Raw genomic sequence first — 15,080 nt, 5'->3', positions numbered from 1 at the left:
GTGGAGGCTCCGCCCCATGCAGGTAACACTTCAGTAGCTGAATTTGACTTTATAGATGTCAGCGATCAGAGTTCTGGCCAGGTAGATCCCCACCATCTGAGGTAAACAAACAAACAAACAAACAAACAAACAAACAGGTCAGGTGACTGAGACTCAAACTAAACCAATTCAGAGTCAATAAAGTTTTTACATTCAAAGTTTGAATGTAGAGAGTATAAACACTTCAGTAACGGTAACAGTACTCAGTAGTACTACGGTATGAGTACTGTGATACTGTAACAGAGTATTTGTGTACCTGCAGCAGAGAGATGACGATGAAGACGATGGCAACAGTGTAAAGGTTCCCCGGCAACCAGTCCTCCAACGCTGCGATGCAACCTTTAGTGTAGATGTGACTACTCCAGTCCTTCTGTACAGGAACATTAGAGAACATCAGAAGAAGAGAACATGTTGCTGATAGAACATTAAAGAACATGCCAGGTTCTCACCGTCGGTCGGTTCCTCACGTCGTAGCCACACTGAGTGTTCACCACCGAGTCCTGAAACAAACACAAACTGTTCTCACACCGCGTATATTGATACACTGTAACCATGGTAACTGATCACGAGCATCAGTCAGTATTGATCAGCGATCAACTCACAGCAGGATCATTGATGCAGCAGGAGAACGGAACCCCACACTTCTCCCTGCTGCGATGGGTTCCGTTACAGCTGAAGTAAACATTCAGATCCCAGTCGTCCGGTTCCTGAGCTCCACAGCAGAAGTTCTGTTAAAGAACACGATACTACAAGTTTAACTCAAGGTTCCTGAGCTCCACAGCAGAAGTTCTGTTAAAGAAAAAGGTACTACAAGTTTAACTCAAGGTTCCTGAGTTCTACAGCAGTGGTTCTGTTAAAGAAAAAGGTACTAAAGGTCCACATGATGACGTTCTGTTACACAGACAGTGATGGTTACCATCCTCTGCAGAGAGTCGATGAGGTTCTGCAGGTCGATGTCATCTCTGTACGCTCTGATGTTTGCCAGGAAGAACTCGTTGATCCAGTCTCTGACCTGACTCTGGAACACCACCGCCAGCACGGCCGCCGTCAGCTCCAGGATGAAGATGAAGCCGATCACACCGGAAAACTGAGAAGAACAGAACGCACGCAACGATCCTACATAACTGTTAACGGACACACGTCACAAACTTTAACGGACAGATGTTTTTAACATACAAACTTTAACGGACAGATGTTTTTAACGTACAAACTTTAGCGGACAGATGTTTTTAACGTACAAACTTTAACGGACAGATGTTTTTAACGTACAAACTTTAACGGACAGATGTTTTTAACGTACAAACTTTAGCAGACAGATGTTTTCTCTCAGAGCTCCCACGCAGCCGGCGAAGCCCAGGATGAAGGTGACTCCGCCCACCACCAGGACCAACCAGACTGGGTCGAAACCATGCATCCGGGTCACCTGGGTCAGATCTGACAGGACTCCCTGTAAAACACAACAGACCAGTCCAGTACAAGAACGTTCAGAACATGATGTCATGATAAATGTAAATGATTTAATCTGATAGAACATGTGAATAAAAAAATCATAATCACAGATCAATATTGGTTTATTGATTTCATGGTTAATGATTATAGAGTGTGTTCATTCACCTTCTCACTCCACGCCCAGAAGCCAACGGCAATGAAGGCCGCGCCCGCCAGCTGCAACACACACACACACACACACACACACACACACACACACACACACACACACACGCACACACACACACACACACACAGAGTTTAATCAGATCTGCTCCATCTCCCTGGTGAGGTGCATGCTGGGATAGATGCAATAAAGCAGCAAGACTGAGACATGAGACAGTGACTGATGAGGTTTCACAAGAACATACTAGAACACAGATTGAGAAACCTGCTCCTTCAACCACAAAGGACGTGACATCACTTCCTGTTCACTGACAGGAAACATCTTTGAGTGTCAACACGGCTCTGTGCCTCTCACTTTATGTAAACAGGTAAACATAAAGACGGGTCAAAATGTAAACAGGCGTTCAGGTGTGTTTGCAGGTGTGTTTGCAGGTGACTCACCCAGAAGATGATGTTGTAACTGAACATCAGATATTTGTAGCAGCAGCTGACTTCAGCGTTCTCATATCGATAGTAGTACATCTGCAGGAACACACAGATCAGCTGGGATTACACTCTGTACCGACACACTGACACACAAACGGAGTGGAACACATGGATTAAAGAAAAATGATCAAATGTACAGAAACTGCTAACAAACAAAAACATCTGCATTGTTGTGGTCATACAGCTGTGACATCTGTCAACACATTCAATGAAGATTTAGAGATCATGCTAATAACATCTGTAGGTGGATAAATACTTAATATTTCTCAATCTTTTATTACACAAACAGTCTCAGCTTTTATTAAAAAAAAGGAGCAACTTTAATTTCAAATGACATGAAACCAGCAGAGTTCATCTCAGTACACAATCCCAGTGTGATCACAGAACCAGAACCAAATGTTCTTGAAAAAGGAAAAACATGTGAGATCATTATACTGAGGTTCTGTAGTTCTGCAGAGATGTTCTGATCTAAAGATCTTTGTTCTCCAGATGAAAGAAAACATGTTTGTTTGGTTTAGACTTTAATAAATATCACGTTATCATTTTGATTGTTTTTTTAATCAGTGAACATGAAAACTGTGATGTAAAACGGATCATTTTTTTATGGCGCCACAGACGGAGGGAGACGTGCTGCTCCATCTGTACTCTTCAGGTTAGTTTTACGTTCTTTAGGTTGTGTTTTATGACGTACTTGTTCTTCTGTTCTGGTTTGACAATAAACATCTTGAATCTTGAATGTAATCTTATCAAATGTTGTGATCAGAATTTCAGTCAAAATAATCACAATATGACTTTTTTACCAAGCGCTTTTTACCAAAATGGAACAAACCTGATGAATGAGTTTAAAGTTTTTCTGACTTGCTCATCTTAAAAACTCTTACGTGTCTCTTAGTGATTCGCTCCTGACTGATACCAGCTGGACTTTCAGGGACCGATGTCAAAATTAAGGAGTAAAAAAAATCTAATATAAATATACTTCCTTACAAAAAAAACATCACCTGGATTTAACTAATCAAACAGTTAAGATCCTTCCACTGCAGTGATCAATATGTTTCAGCTGATAAGTTATTGAACTCTAACTGATGCAGTGAGCAGCTTCTGATTTCTTAAACATCCTGTGATCGAGGAAAAGATGTTCCTCTGTTTCAGAAGAGTCAAATTATTGACCTGCATCAATGAAAGAAAACAACCAGGAGATCAATGAAAATACTAAACCTGAGTTCAGATCTGTTCAACACGTTATAAAACCTGGAAGGATCGAGGAGAACCGTCACCTTCAAGGAAGAAATGTGGTCGGAAAAAAATCCTGAATGATTGTGATCAGAGATCAATTAAACATTTGATGAAATCAAATCATAAAAAATCAACAGTAGAACTCTCAGCTGTGTTTAAGAGTGAGAGTAAGAACATTTCCACACAGTGTGAAGAGAACTGAAGGGATCGGGACTAAACAGCCGTGGAACCTTAAGAGAACCACTGATCAGTGAAGCTGGTCAGAAAAAAAGGCTTCAGTTTTCCAGGGATCATAAAGATTGGATCAATGGATCAATGGAAAAAGGTCATGTGGTCTGATCAGTCCAGATTGACCCGGTTCCACAGTGATGGGGGCATCAGGGTAAGAAGAGAGGCAGATGAAGTGATGCTCCCATCATGCCTTGTGCCTACAGTACCAGCCTGTGGGGGCGGAGTTATGATCTGGGGTCACTTCAGTCGCTCAGGTCGAGGTTCAGAAACGTTATGATGTCAGTTCACTACTTGAAAATACTGAATGATCAGGTTTTTACATCAGTGGATGTTTTTCTTCCCTGATGACTCGGACATTTTCACACATGGACTGTCCACCAGAGTCCAGACCTGAACCCACCGAGAGTCTCTGACATGTGCTGCAGAAGACTTTACACAGCGGTCCGACTCTCCATCATCAATACAAAATCTGAGCGACAAATTAATGCAACTCTGGACAGAAATAAAAGTTTCTGTCCAGACAGTGAGGACAGAGATCATCAGTCCACACCCAGGAGGTCCACAGCTTTCTGGGTGTGGACTCACATGGAAACTGATGGTCTCATCAGTTCTTGCTAAAAGTGCGCTGGAAAATATTTTTCATGATTGATTCTTACTTGATGTTTCTGAACATGATAAAATGATAAAATGAGTCACTACAGAAACGTCTGCATCTCAAGAACTAGGAGGAGGTCAATCAAACGCTTCATAAAAAAATAACTGTCAGCATGTGCTGATGCTTCATCCAGTGTAAATCTCACATTTAGCAGTGCAGATCAATCAATTAATTGATTGTTAATAAGTCCCAACATCAGCGCTCCACCTGTTTACACATCTGGACCTATTTTTCAACTAGTGATCAATCTGGCAATAATTCTTCCTCTAATTGATCAGCTCTTTGCTCCATAAAATGTCACAAAATGTTTTTCAAAGTTCTCAAAGATATTAAGTTTACAGTCAGAGAATAAAGATTGTGTTTACTTTTTATTTTTATAAGCAGCATTTTTATTTATATATTTGATCATTTCCCTTAAGTCAGGTTTAATATAAACATATGAATTAATCTATTTGTTATTTTAATTTACATGTATTTATTTATAATGATTAAAAACTGTTAAACTTCCTCCATCACAGATCTTTATCTCACGGCTTTGATAAAAACATCTGAGGTTAAAAATGTTTATATTTATATTCTATATTCTCTGTATTATAGAGCTGATAGATTGATATTAGAGTTTCTTTAACTTCTTAATATCGATATGAGCCCGTAGTATCCGGTATCGATCAGGCTCTGGTCCTGATCGATTGTTGATGAACTTTATTAAACTTGACTGTCATTAACACCCTGTTAGCTGTTAGCAGTTAGCTCACCCTCTCACACACACTAACAGACTGTTTCAGCTTCAGTTTCACTCATCCTGTTAGCTTAGCTGAAGCTAACGTGTTATGCTAAGTGTTATCTCACCACAGAAGAGTCAAACCGTCAGTTCTGAACTGTTAACAAACACTTAACTGTTCGATCACAGGCTAATGCTAACGCTAACGGTACACTAACAGTGTAAAGTGTGAGAGAGAGTGAAGGAGAGAAAAAAAAGAGTGAAACACTCACCTCAGATCAGTAAAGTCACTCTTTACTTTAATTCACTTCAGTTAAACTCTTTAAATAAACTGAACACAAACACACCCTGAGAGCTGCTGCTGGTAACGGACTTCTTCTTCTTCTTCTTCTGAGATGAAAACACAACTCTTCTTCTTCTTTTCTTCTTTTCTTCTTCTTTTCTTCTTCTTCTTCTTCTTTTGTAAACAGAACACCTCACGTGTGACCGCCACCTGCTGGAGAGAACAGGAGCTGCACAAACACAGATACACTCTGCTCTACCAGTTTTACAGGACGAACACTGTGTGATAATATAATATAATATAATATAATATTATATAATATAATATAATATAATATAATATAATATAATTACCGTTCAGAATATTGTTACTTTGGGACCGTATGTTTTTCCTCTGCATCCATCCTGCTTCTGTCCCATAATGCAACAGGCGCGCCCCTGACTGAACTCTGGTCATGTGACCTGTCAGGCTCTAGATCTCAGATATCAAACTGTGGTCCGAGTACCACTGGTGGTACACAGGAGAATGACAGAAATATTATTTAAAAGAATTAAATTCATTTAAAAACATATTATACTTTTGGACAGAGCTGCACTGCAAATCAAACTTTAGAATTAAAATATATAAAATATCACTGAAATGTAATTCAAAAACAGACTGTTGTTATGGACGTATATGTCAGTGCACATTTTTCAATTGACAAGATGATGACAGGATTAATTTAATGACATTTTATGGACCTAACAGCTAATCAATCAATCCTTAAAATGATTGACAGATTAAGTGATGATGAAAATAATCATTAGTTGCAGCCCAAACATGTTTTCTTCAGTCTGCAGCAACACAGTCATTTTACAAACAGAAACTGGGTTTTTATCAAATATTTCACTTCCTGTGATTTGAACATTGTCGTCGACCAGATTGAGATTTTGATCAAATTTAAATTATTGTTCAGACCTAATAGAAAGTGCAGATATTTGCTTTCAAATGTAAAAGTAAAATATATAAGATATAGACTAGATACTCAAATAAAGTACAGCAAACAGTAATGAAGTATTTGTATTTTTGTCTCTTGTGTTGTTGAGGATAAAAGGACAGACAACATTTCAGAATCATTTAACGGTTTAATTACACGGCTTTGTTAAATATATTCATCAATTAATCATTTTGAGTCATTTTTTAATTTAAAAAAGTCCAAATTCTTAAATGTGAATATTTTCTGGTTTATTTGCTTCTATCCATCATCTGAAAACTGAAACCAAAATCACATTTTAGTCTCTTACTGCCCAAAAACAAAACAAAACAAACAAAAAAAAACCCCTGCTACTGTTACCATGGAGACGGCGACCTCATGTTCTCTGTCGCCATGGTGACGGAGCAGACAGGATTCTGGGTCAGACTCTGATGTTCAGCTGCAGTTTGGTCAAAAAACACAAGCAAATATGTTTACACATGATGTCAAAGTGTTTCTACACCTCACATAAACAAACATAAACAAACATAAACAAACATAAACAAACAGTATGGAGTTAATTTACATTAAAGAGAGGATGACTGGAGGGTCAGGTGACCGTCAGGTTTTAGCCTTTAGCTCCTCCACCTGACTGAAGTTACTGATCACATGACCTGTTTGTTTCTTTATTCTGTTTCTGCTGAGAAAGAAAATATCAAACATCAGGAAAATAAAATAAATCCTAAATATGATTACATCACCTTCATAAATTCTAGATAGATAGATAGACATTATTATTATTATTATTATTGTTGTTGTTGTTGTTGTTGTTGTTGTTGTTGTTATTATTATTATTTTCTTTCATTATATTACTTAACTTATGGGGTTAGGGTTATATACATATATATATATCTTACATTACTTATTATAATGTGTGTGTGTGTGTGTGTGTGTGTGTGTGTATTTCTCACTCTGTATCTCTCTATATGTATAATAACAGTATATTACTGTTTTTGGAAAATAAAGCACTTACCTTAATCTGTGTATATATTCTGTTTTATTTTCTATTATTGCCATTTTGTCTAATATTTTTACACAGCTTTAATATTTATACCATATAATGTTTTTATTTTTGACATGGAGCTTCTGTTTCCCTCCTGAGGATCAATCAAGTTTTTCTGATTCTGTCAGTGTGAAACACAAACTGGTTAACTCAGTGTGTGTGTGTGTGTGTGTGTGTGTGTGTGTGTGTGTGTGTGTGTGAGTGTGTGTGTGTGTGTGTGTGTGTGTGTGTGTGTGTGAGTGTGAGTGTGTCAGGATGAATGTGTTTGCATCCTCTGCTGTGTGTGATGTGATCCATTACCGTGACGCCTCGCCTCCAGGATCCCGTCACTGTCTCCATGGCAACAGGGCCAGTAATATGACACATTACACAATATTTGGATCATTTTGTCTCATCAGTCTGAGCTGAGAGTGTGTGAGTGTGTGTGTGTGTGTGTGTGTGTGTGAGTGTGTGAGTGTGTGTGAGAGAGTGTGAGTGTGTGTGAGAGTGAGATCTCACTTTCAGACCTTCAGAGTGAGGACACACCTGATTCATCAGGTTCAAAGAACTTAAACCTGACTGAAGGTTCAGATTAAAACCTAAAACCTCTCAAACTGGACATAATTATATATCTGTGTGTGTGTGTCTGTGTGTGTGTGTGTGTGTGTGTGTGTGTGTGTGTGTTCCTGCAGAACCTGCAGAACACTCAGTAAACTACAGCGATTCAAACAACCACAAGATGGCGCCTGCAGGCTGTCAGTGAGCAGCCAACACACACACACATCCTGTATAACCTGACAGGTGTGTAGCATGCTACTTGTTAGCCTCCTGCTAATTCAAAGAAGTTTTAACTGAAATTAACGAATAAACCTTCGTTAACGTCACACACAGAACCAAGTTCAACGTTTAGTGACTTTCTAACAAAGTTCTGTTTACAAGCAGACCAGTTCAAACCAGTTCAGTCCGGTCAGACTTTGATCCATTCAGAAAGTCATTTGATTGAATTTAGGACTAAGCAGAGTTAGCCAATCAGACGAGAGTAGAGTCTGAACACAAGGTCATTTCCTTTTTTGTCGTCAGTTAGTGTTGATGTTAGCCCGTTTGAGAAGCTAACATCCATGTTAGCTCAAGCTAACATTCATATGAGCCAATTAGAGAAGCTAACACTGATGTTTGTCCATGGTAGCACGTTTGAGAAGCTAGCATGTCTATTGGAGGAGTCAACAGTGGTGTAAGCATGTTGGAAAGAAGCTAACACTAACTTTAACCCGCTGGAGAAGTCAACATTGATGTTAGTCTGTTAGAGCTAACATCTATATTAGCCTGTTGAAGAAGCTAACATTCATTTCTCATAGTGGATTGGAGAGAAGCTAATGTCGATGTTAGCACGTTAGAGGAATTAACAAAAAGCTAATATTGATGTTAGCATGTTGGATAAGCTAACAGGAAGCTAACATTGGTGTTAGCATTTTGGAGAGAAGCTAACATTGATGTTAGCCCTAGAAAACCACGTGAAACAGAATGTTGAATAAATCTGATCTGGAATAAAAATGAAATCATGAACCGGACTTTCAAACCTAAACATCAAATACAGGAAGTAAAAAATATAGATGAAAAATGTAACAATACAGTTACTATGGTTACAATTACTTCATTAGGAAACAAACAAATACAACAAGCTAATCTTTACTAGCACACTGAGTCATCACTGGACATCAGAACACAAGAACACAGACTGAGAGAACATCACTAAATGTTGAACTGTTCCTTTACAGAGACTCTGTCCCTGTGGATCAAATCATTTCAGACCAATCGGTGGATCATTTGTTTTATTTGTTCCTCGTGTTGAAGCGAGACAGAAGTGAGACGTGATCTTTTGAACAGTTTGTATGAAACGTGTCCACGTCTCAGTGAAGGTGACAAACTGTTCTGATTCATTCTGTTAAAGAACCGACGAATCCTTTATCTCACGACCTTCAAACGCTCAGAGAACGCTCCGACTTCTCACATGTTCTTTTCTAACTCGTTCTCTTTGTCCACAGATAAAACACGAGGACAGAACCGTTCCGTTAGGTGATGGTGTGTGTTGGTCAGGTGGAGCTGCTCTCAGGTGTGCTGAGAGAACAGATCATCCTCAATAATCCTCAATAATCCTCAATAATCCCAACAATATGAGCGTGATGATCCGAGGAGGATCAGGACTCATAAAAACAGGATCAGCTCACATCAGAGGAACAAACAGCTTCAGCATCATATTAAAAACATTTACACACATTTTATTTTATTTTGTTTAACATCAGTAAAAAGTCACAGAGACAAACTGATTCTTTTACAACAAAATAAACTTTATTATTCATTTTTCACACTAAATAAGATTTTCTGTACAAAGTGTTTGTTTTCTGCAGAGCTCTGTTAACACACACGGTCCCGTCCAATCAGAGCGCAGCACCTGTGCAGCATCACTTGTTGCTGGGCTGGGCGGCGATGTAGAGCGCCACCAGGCAGTAGAGCGCCCCCCCAATGGTCAGACCCATGGTGGTCCGGTACAGCAGCTTGTCCACCAGACCCCCCTTCAGGTGGACGGGGATGCCATCTGACCTCTGACACACACACACACACACACACACACACACGGTGACATCATCAGACAGGTCACATGATCATGAACAAAGACACCTGACTTGTTTTAATGTTTCATTATTTTTCATCATTTCATTTATTGATTCAGCTGTGACCGAACAAATCAGAGCTCACGTGTGATTGATGATGTCACTCTGTATGGTCCAATCGTCACGAGCTGAGTGCTCACACCGGACGTGTAAAACATAAAAGAACTAACGAGACAGAAACATGCTGTCTGGAAAAAGAGGCTACTGATTATTTGTGATGTGCAGCGAGGGGACAGAGACAAAGAGGTTTTTCAAAGTGTCTCTGTGTGTCCAGCTGTCAGGACGTCTGCAGACGTTTACTTTCTCTCCTGCTTCTACTTTCAGGTTTCTGCTTTATTCTACTTTCATGTTTCACTTACAGCTGATGAAAGCACAACACTTACTAATTCAGTTGCTTCACAATAAAAGTTTTTAGATAATAAAATAATGGGGGACTTTTACTGTGAAGAACGGGAAGTGCAGCTGAACAGAGGGACACTCAGCTGCACGTCCAGGGATCTAAAAAGCCGCGTTTGGATTTATAAAAGTTGTGGAGCCTCATGACAAAGTTAGACACATACAGGAGGGACAGACCAGGACAACAGTCTGCTGCTTCAGACAGAGACGTCCACGTTTGAACGAGAGTCTCATCTCTCATCTCATCAGTTGGTGGAAAACGTCGGTCCATCCTGGACCCTCAGCTCGCTCTGAACGCGTCTCCTCCTCAGCTGGGAATATCATGAATAAAAAGATCAACAGATGTGGACTGTCTCGTGTTTTTGGTCAATAACCTGCAGGTCTGTCCTCACGCCGTGTGACGCGTGCATCCATGCAGACGCTCGCTCGTTGTGTCTGGTTTCAGGTCTGTTGTTCTAAGTCTCTGAGAAGACGACTGCAGAGACATACGTTTATTTTAACTGTCCTTATATCTGTCCTGTCAGAGACACCACTTTACTTTTACATAACATTTTATCATCATCAAAGAACTTAATTCAATCCTGACACACAAAATAAAACTAATCCGTCCTGGTTCGTCTGTCCACCATCGAAGCATCGACTCCGGTTTGGTCCAAAGAAACATCAGATGTGCTCTGCAGCACAGTTTGTCTTTTCTTTGTCCCGCCCTCGTCCTGACGCACAGGTGACACGACCAGAGGTAATAAAACAAAAGGTAAATTCACTGAGACTTATTTTAAATAAATGTTCTGTTTGGGTTTTTTCATCACTGACGTGTTGAAACCTGTGTGGGTTCTTTTAGGGAGAACATTCAAATGTCATGAAGCTGATAAATACCTGTGACTACTAGAGTCATGTGACCTGTGAATGAATGTTAGCAGGTTCACATCCATGTGTTGCGTCTCCATAGCAACAGATGCTCCGTTTGTCACTTGGTGCAGTAAGAAAAAAAACACCACATCATCCACCACCTCCAGGACCTCGTCACTGACCTCGTCACTGACCTCGTCACTGACCTCGTCCAGGAGCCTGAAACTTTCTAAAGGACTCCTTAAACCTCTTCAAGGACCCTGGAACCAACCAGTGACCCTCAGAAATATTCAAGGAGCCCAGTGGGACTTTTTTCCAGGACCTCTGGTACCTTAAGTTAATTCCAGAGAACACATTTAACAAACTCTGAGTCTGCTTCCTGTAAACAGACGTCCTGTCCAACGTCCTCAGGAAGTCCTACAGTGTTCAGACTTTACACCACAAGACACAGAGTCCTGCTTTTTGATTGGCCAATGACTTCACAGTTACCTGGAAGACTTTCTGCAGGTCTGGGACTCGATTGACTCCCAGGTACTCGACCTGACTCCCCGCTTCAGACACCAGTTTGGTCGGAGATGCAAAGACCATGGGAGGACTGGCAGGAGGGACGCCTGGACGCAGACCCTACGAGACGGAGACAGACAGAAACTGATTCATTACATAAGAAAGTTCAATAAATTAATTACAAAAATTAATTCTGTCTTAATCTCGTCAACTGAAAAATAATCCAAACGTGAAAACATGTTTGAACCTATTTTTCAACTAGTGATCAATCTGGCAATAATTTCCCCACTAATCAATTAGTTGTTTGATTCATAAAAGGTTAGAAAATGTCGTCCAAGACGACGTCCTCAAATGTCTCGTTTTGTCCACAACTCAAAGACATTCAGTTTCCTGTCAGAGAGGAAAGAAACCAGGAAATATTCACATTGAAGAAACTGAAAACAGAGATTTTTTTAATTAAAGAACAACTTTTAATCAATTATCAAAAATAGTTGGGAATCAGTTGATCATTTTTCAATCATTCAATCATTCATTATCTGTAATCACTCATTCTTGGCTGGAAACAACCAGTCTCTCTCACAGATTAACCTGCATGTCTTTGAAGTGAGGGAGGAACCCGGAGAACCCGGAGAACCCGCAGAGAACCCACAGAGAACCCATGCAGACACAAGGAGAACATGCAAACTCCACACAGAGGTCCTCAGGACCTTCTCACTGTGAGACAGCAGCGCTAACCACGTGACACCGCATCAATTTATTATCAATGAAACATGAGTGAATCAAGTAATCAATACAAGTTTAAAGCAAATATCAGAAAATGCATCCTGAAGAACAAACACGTGAACAAACTGATCAATATGTTGATCAGCACACTTATCAATAAATGGCATGAGACAATAATCAGCTGACTGACTGATAATAAACACAGTGTCAGACCTGACGTCAGTCCGCTGATTGATAAACTGTCCTCTGACGCCACGGATCGATCAGTGAACTGATCAGACCTCAGATTAATTAGAAGATCGAAACTGATCACAGTGATCGATTCTTGCTGTTGTTGTTGCTGTTTGCGGTTGGATAGCATTAGCATCAGGTGCTAACAAGGTCACTGGGTGTTGTAGTCTCACCTGCGGGTTGTAGGACGCTGCGGGAGCTCCCGCGAGTCTCTGCGTCACTCCGTTCAGTTTGTAGTACATGATGACGTCACGTCAGGTAAAACACACACACCTGGACAGACCGATATGTGAGCCGTTCGGTCGCAACACACCGCTAAGTATCCTGCTGCCCAGCTGATGCTCACCACCACACCGCGCTGTCTGCGTGATGACGTCAGAGCAGCGTCGAAGGACCCGCCGCTGCTCAAAGGGCGTCCCAGATCTGCCTGAGCAAAAAAAAAAAAAACCAAAATACTACACATGTACATAATATGTACACATATTACAGAACTAATACTACAAATATACACATACTGCAGTACAGCAGAGACAAAGAAATGAAATAGTTTAACTTCATCTGGAAAATGAATCATAAAAACTGAAATGTCGTCTCACCTGTGAACATTCACAGCTGTTTCAATGTTTCAGAAAAGAAGAAGAAAAGAAAATATACATATATATATTTATTAACAGTGTCAAGAACAATTCCTTTGTTCTTAACCACGTTTTGGACCTGTCATAAAGATGTTATTAACTGTTATAAGGCTAACTGCTAACTCCAGGTCTCCTGCTTTACGCCAGTTAACAGCATATAAAATGTTCAGTAAATCACAGCATCACTGTAGTTGAGATAAAGGAAAATATTCATGACAATCTTATGACAGTGTCATTACAGGGACACATGACACTTCAATGTCATGTTAAAACAAAAATAGAATAGGTTTGAGCAGTAGCCTGCTATGACGTGTTTGTGACAGGTTGTTTTGTCTTTGATGTCAAAGAAATCCCAAACAATGTCAACTTTGCAAAACAAACATAATTGACTGGATGACACTTAATAACAGCAGTCATAAACATTCATAAAGACTACTTTGTGTTCATGACAGTGTAACGATTTTTCAGCTCAGTTTTTTTTATTGAGCAACAGAACTCTGCTTAATTTTAAATCTGAATTTACACATTTGAAACCTGAGTAGAACTCGATAAAATGAATCTTTGTTGGTGAAAGTCAGTCCGTCTGGATCGTGACGTCAGCTGACTGCAGCAGACGAGGCGCTTTGTTCTTTTCTCTTCTCTTTTTTCCTCCTTTAACGAAGAATCCATCAGGATTTTCATGAAGAAAAGAGGAAATATTTAAGAGATAAAATCAGGAAGAGAGAGAGAAAGAAAAACTCATGTGACAGATTAAAGGGATAGTCCGTGTAGTTGTGCTTTGGTTCAAACTCTGCAGTATTTCACACCAAAGAAGAAGAAATAGAAAAAGAAGTGTGTTCAGTGAGATAATTCACACCGTCCTGACATTCAAAATGTTTCCAACACTTCAACTTCCTGTGTCTGAGTCTGCCGTTGCCGTGGAAACAATGGATGGTGTCCCAACAGATCCAGTTACACCACAGAGTGCTGGTTTAACCCCTGACAGTCCAGACAGAGAGGAGCCGGTCTGAGCGACGCTCATCTTCATCATCATCATGATGAAGATTTACTGAACGTTCACTAAAAAGAAACAGGTTTGTCCACTTTATGGAATCTTATCAGCATCTGACTGCACTGATTTTATTAGATTTATATAATTTACACTGAAATATTTTGCTGTGAAAACATCATTTTCAAGTCTAATGGTCAAAGTCACATGACTGACGGAGAGTAAACAGGATCTATTAGAAGAATTTGTTAAAGAACTTCAAAATGGCGTCATGTCAGTCAGGAAAACTGTCACTAAATCTGATTTTTCTGGACAAAGTGAGACGAAGGCGAGACATTAAACACTGACTGACTGTGTAAACATACAGTACTGACTTAAACTAAAACTTTTACCAAAATTACAAATAAAATTAAACAAAATCATGAAATACAATAAATGATCGATTGACTCAACTATTCAATATGATCTGATGATTAAAAAATACTGAAATGTCAGTTTTCATCAACTAAAACTAAAATAAATACAGAAAGAATGAAATGAAAAGTGTCAACTAAGTCTGGACTAAAACAAACAGGTCGACTGAACTTGATAAAAAAACCCTCACAGATTTATGTCACGGCTGACAGAGATTTGAGAATTAATGAAAAAATAATATGTGACAAAATTAAAACTGCACTCAGTGAGACTTTGAGACGACACACATCTTAACTCTCATTTTTCCAAATATAAAACCTTCATGGATTAAAAAAAATCAGAACATGAACAGAAAAAACTGAAAATGGAGGTCAGTGTGCTGCAGTACTGAGAGTGACCAGCATTGAACACATCC

The 15,080-nt window shown here is 39.6% G+C and overlaps 2 protein-coding genes across 2 annotated transcripts in view; both read right to left on the bottom strand.

The window, feature by feature from the left end:
• The window catches only part of tspan14 (tetraspanin 14), a 5,853-nt gene extending 516 nt beyond the window's left edge, over positions 1-5,337 (bottom strand). The window contains exons 1-9 of the mRNA XM_084735280.1: positions 5,327-5,337; positions 2,095-2,175; positions 1,654-1,704; positions 1,340-1,486; positions 956-1,126; positions 642-767; positions 489-539; positions 296-409; positions 1-96 (exon numbers count right to left, since the gene is read on the bottom strand). The exon at positions 1-96 is cut by the window's left edge and continues 516 nt beyond it. Of these exons, the coding sequence (XP_084591406.1) occupies positions 31-96; positions 296-409; positions 489-539; positions 642-767; positions 956-1,126; positions 1,340-1,486; positions 1,654-1,704; positions 2,095-2,175 (807 nt within the window). The 5' untranslated portion in view covers positions 5,327-5,337 and the 3' untranslated portion in view covers positions 1-30. The remainder of the gene's footprint in view (positions 97-295; positions 410-488; positions 540-641; positions 768-955; positions 1,127-1,339; positions 1,487-1,653; positions 1,705-2,094; positions 2,176-5,326) is intronic.
• Positions 5,338-9,580: 4,243 nt separating this feature from the next.
• On the bottom strand, positions 9,581-13,002 carry LOC146314945 (cytochrome c oxidase subunit 7A2-like, mitochondrial). Its single transcript, XM_084735284.1, has 3 exons — positions 12,802-13,002; positions 11,660-11,794; positions 9,581-9,856 (listed from the first exon to the last, which is right to left on the bottom strand). Exons 1-3 carry the CDS (start codon positions 12,868-12,870, stop codon positions 9,716-9,718), a joined length of 345 nt encoding a protein of 114 aa, XP_084591410.1. The 5' UTR covers positions 12,871-13,002; the 3' UTR covers positions 9,581-9,715.
• Positions 13,003-15,080: the final 2,078 nt, after the last annotated feature.

This window comes from Lutjanus erythropterus, chromosome 14, assembly GCF_056507025.1.
Source record: "Lutjanus erythropterus isolate fLutEry1 chromosome 14, fLutEry1.hap2, whole genome shotgun sequence".
Taxonomy (NCBI): domain Eukaryota; kingdom Metazoa; phylum Chordata; class Actinopteri; order Lutjaniformes; family Lutjanidae; genus Lutjanus; species Lutjanus erythropterus.
This window is presented reverse-complemented; position numbering and strand designations above follow the sequence as displayed.

What these genes read in the sequence shown, in the direction of transcription:
- LOC146314945 (XM_084735284.1), bottom strand. Translation starts at nt 12,870, where the DNA reads ATGTACTACAAACTGAACGGAGTGACGCAGAGACTCGCGGGAGCTCCC. An exon ending in CAGCGTCCTACAACCCGCAG is followed by an intron (nt 11,795 to 12,801) that starts GTGAGACTACAA and finishes TCCGTCTCGTAG; the next exon opens with GGTCTGCGTCCAGGCGTCCC. An exon ending in ACCTGCAGAAAGTCTTCCAG is followed by an intron (nt 9,857 to 11,659) that starts GTAACTGTGAAG and finishes TGTGTGTGTCAG; the next exon opens with AGGTCAGATGGCATCCCCGT.